The following is a 3,977-nucleotide window of genomic DNA, read 5'->3' on the forward strand; positions in this document are numbered from 1 at the left end:
GCCTATTGCCCATGGCCGCATGCCCGATCCGACCCCCTTCTAGCATACTTTCATATCTTGTATTGTATTAGCTTAGTTAGCTTGCTTTCTTTGTATTGTATTAGCTTAGTTAGCTTGCTTTCTTTACATTTTCATTGTAAGTGACCACTCGCCCTTTTGCATATGCAAGGGCACCAGTTGGCTTTTGGTTCAGAATGCACTATATGGGGATAAGACTAACCATCACTTCCTCATACCTGGAGTAGTACTCTATAAAGCTGTTGTTGTTGCTTATTGCTTTCTAGTCTACTACAATCTTTCTTTTTTTATTCACACTCACAAAAACTTCTTACGAAAACCTTTTCTCCAAACCCGTTTTCTAAAACCGTTTTCCCTAAAACGGGGGTGGAGGTTACGAGAGGCACTCGGTGTGCCATCGACAGTCCGTATTCGAGTTGGCTGACTTGTTCGTGAGCGGGAACAAGTGCCGCACAATCGCTAAGAGAAGCTTCCAAAAGAGCGATTGTGACACCCAGCCACAAATCGACGCATTCGACCACCACTGCCTATTTGAGTTGGGTAAGAGTTGGTTTATTTTGGACAAGGGTTGGTTTTTGAGATCTTGGAGTGTTACTTTGTGTTGGAAACAATTTTGGTTATTACACATTGTGTCGACTTTCAGGATTAGGATTTTGGAAGATTTTTTTAGCGTTGCTATCAAGGAAGAGACCATTCTTTTCGACAGAAAATTTTTGGAGTTGGGTAAGTTTTGTATAAGTTGGTTGGTTTTCCTTTAGACTTGGACATCGAGGATTTATTTAATCTTTGACTCACTTCCTAGACCATAGTTGTTAAACTAAACTAAACTCGTGGATAATGTCTTAGGGTTGATTTGAGTTTTATCAAAGGGCTATTAAGGAGTTATTTGTGCAAACTTTTGAGACCGAGTTGAGGTAAGTGATACTATTACCGATACCTTCGTGCCAGGCAACCTAGACTAGACCTATAAAGTTACTTAGTGGACTCTTGAGCATGATTTTGTTATTATGTTTTGCTTGTTGCATGACAGATACAAGTATTATGAGCATGTTCGAATTTCTAATAAGTACTGATATTATGTATGATGCATGAATAGACCAGTAGAACGGTTTATTGTCTCGCCTTGACGCATGTTTTATTTCAAATGACCTATGGGTCTAGTTTCATGTTTGACGGTGTGTCTACGGACCGTTAGACATGTGTGAGCGGACAGGTTCACATTCATGTTATTTTCATGTTTGACGGTGTGCCTACGGGCCGCTAGACATGCGTGAGCCGACAGGTTTACGTTCATGTTACTTTTTTTTTCTTTCATGTTTCATGTTTAACAGCGTGCCTACGGGCCGCTAGACATGCGTGAGTCGACAGGTTTATGTTCATGTTATTTCCATGTTTGACGGCGAGCCTACAGGCCGCTAGACATGCGTGAACCGACAAGTTTACGTTCATGTTATTTCCATGTTTGACGGTGTGCCTACAGGCCACTAGACATTCGTGAGTCGACCGATTCACGTTCATGTTATTTTCATGTTTGACGGTGTGCCTACAGGCCACTAGACATGCAGATAGTACGTCTTTTGGTTTTTCTTTCATCATCAAAAAACCGATGTAGCTGTATGAGTCATGGACTATCTTTCTTTGCTCGAATCACTTACTGAGTATTCTATTTTTTTTTAGGTAAGGGCAAGGACACTCAAGCGTGCCAAAGGAACCAGAATTCGCTTTCGCATTTGACCTTTTATATTTTCTCATATTTTGTTTTTATTACATTTATGGTTTTATTATAATTTTTTTTATATAATTTATTTCATGTTAAAAAGGATGAACGAATTAAGATCTTGATATAATGTCAAAACATTTTCTTATATAGATAAAGTAGTTCAAAAATCATGATTGTTCTATTTTATTTTACTTTATTTTTCTCGATGGGAATATTTATTCATGGTAACAATCCCTTTTTAGAAGTCCTAGGAGGTAGGGTTGTTGTTATAATTAATCATCAGTTTGAAAGTCCATGGTGGAAAAGAAAACTTTTGTAAAAATGATGCATAATTGTATAATTTGACCATAAGTTCCTAAAGCTTTAGAGTGTATTAGATTAAAAGTTTAATCTCTATGTCTAACAAATGGTCAAACATTTAAACATCTAACAAGTTTAAAAAGTAACCAACTTCGAAAGTGACTCATAAGCTTTGAAGTTGTCAATCCCAACGGTAAACAACACAACATTTCTAAAGATCGATGGTTCAATCCAAATCTATATTATGTGACTAATAAGTAGACACTATTAAAAAGAGTGGAAAAACTTGAGAATAGCAAATTTTTAGTGAACTAAACTTAAAAGGTGAGAATATTTAGAGAACTTAACCAAGAGATGGGTTAAGGATGTTTATGGTCTATAATCAATCACATCTTACGATATTTTTGTGAAGATCTTATGGAAAAGAAATACGACATCTGTACCAAGAACATTGATGCCTCATCAGTTTTTTATCAGACACTTGGCTTACATTTAACATACTTGAGAAATGATACAGAATAATTGTCAGTTGTTCTTCAGATGGTATGGCCCAGATTCCAGATTTTTAAGACAAATTACATGAACCACAAAAATGCAAACAACCGAACAGCTAACCCAACAATTAGCATAACAATTCTTGTGGATATAAGAGAAAAGACTGATGATTAATTAGAACACAAAGATGAAATTTGAGTTAGTGTTCATCAATCCTGAATCCAAGCCTTGAAAATCAACAGAAACCATCCCAGCAAATTCAATTTACAGAGTCATTAGTTACTAATACTACTAATACACTACTACTACTACTTACAACAAACGAAACAACTATAGATTTTTAGGGCTTATTACATCTATCTACCGCAAACTGGAATTAGATTTGGATTTGGTTACCTTTTTAAGGCAGTTGATCGAGCAGAGTTCTCGAATCTGATCTTGTTCTAATAACTGTGTTTCAAGCCGAGTCCATGCTTGCCGCGGACACATCCAGGCTTGGTGAACAAAAACGGAGATCTCTTCGAATTATACATCTTCGTAAAACCTCTTTTCCCCAATTTCCTCATCCTCTGCCGTCCGAGTTTGTCACTAACAGACCACGGAACGAGTTCATCATCCAAATCGAACTCATCATCATCACCATCGATCTCCTCCTCCTCCTCCTCCTCCGCAGAATCATTATAACCATACGCAAAAGTGTCTTCCGCTTGATTCTGAAGGAAAAAAATATCTTCCAAAGAACCGTCGATTCGATCCTCCACAAGCGAAATCGGCACAATCATTTCTCGAAGATCTTCATAAACTCTATCGTCAACGCTGCAATTTTCCCCTTGTTCTTCGCTTCCATTTCCGTCCATTTCTGAATCGGCATCAAAAGCATCAAGCAACTCCCAGTTCGAAAGACGTTCGATATCTTCAACAAATTCGTATTCAAAATCATCACAAAAGACGAATCCCCAAGAAATAGAAGAAGATGATGATGATCCAGAAATGGCTTCCATGATCGATCCAACTTCCTTCTGAGAAATTGATTCGAGAGAAGAAATTGTTGGTTTTTTCTTTTTTGGTTTTACAGTTTTTTTTCCTTGTTTTCTTATTTCCGGTTGAATTGTCTTGAGATTATATATAAAGGGTAGAATTTATGAGGTGTCAAAACGTGGTCACGTGACTGACGTGCACTGACCAATGAGAGGACGCCACGTAGCGGAATTTGTTACTTTTTGTCGTGGGAACTAAACTTGTGCCTCAATCTTCCGTGTGGACCACGCTTGGTTTGCTGATTAGTCCTTTTTGCGAAATTTCTTCCTCCTTGGGGTTTTTTTAACTTTCGAAGGAATTTTTTTTTGTACAATAATTGGAATCCTATGTTCTTTTGAAAAATTAATTACAATCTATTTAAAATGTTGATATTGATGTTTAAATAACGATGAAAATATGGATACAA

The 3,977-nt window shown here is 37.1% G+C and overlaps 1 protein-coding gene across 1 annotated transcript; it reads right to left on the minus strand.

The window, feature by feature from the left end:
- Positions 1-2,684: 2,684 nt before the first annotated feature.
- On the minus strand, positions 2,685-3,642 carry LOC120077100 (uncharacterized). The gene has a single exon (XM_039030969.2). It carries the CDS (start codon positions 3,532-3,534, stop codon positions 2,977-2,979), a length of 558 nt encoding a protein of 185 aa, XP_038886897.1. The 5' UTR covers positions 3,535-3,642; the 3' UTR covers positions 2,685-2,976.
- Positions 3,643-3,977: the final 335 nt, after the last annotated feature.

Source organism: Benincasa hispida, chromosome 5 (genome assembly GCF_027475165.1).
Source record: "Benincasa hispida cultivar pf3 chromosome 5, pf3_genome.v1.1, whole genome shotgun sequence".
In the NCBI taxonomy this organism is placed as follows: domain Eukaryota; kingdom Viridiplantae; phylum Streptophyta; class Magnoliopsida; order Cucurbitales; family Cucurbitaceae; genus Benincasa; species Benincasa hispida.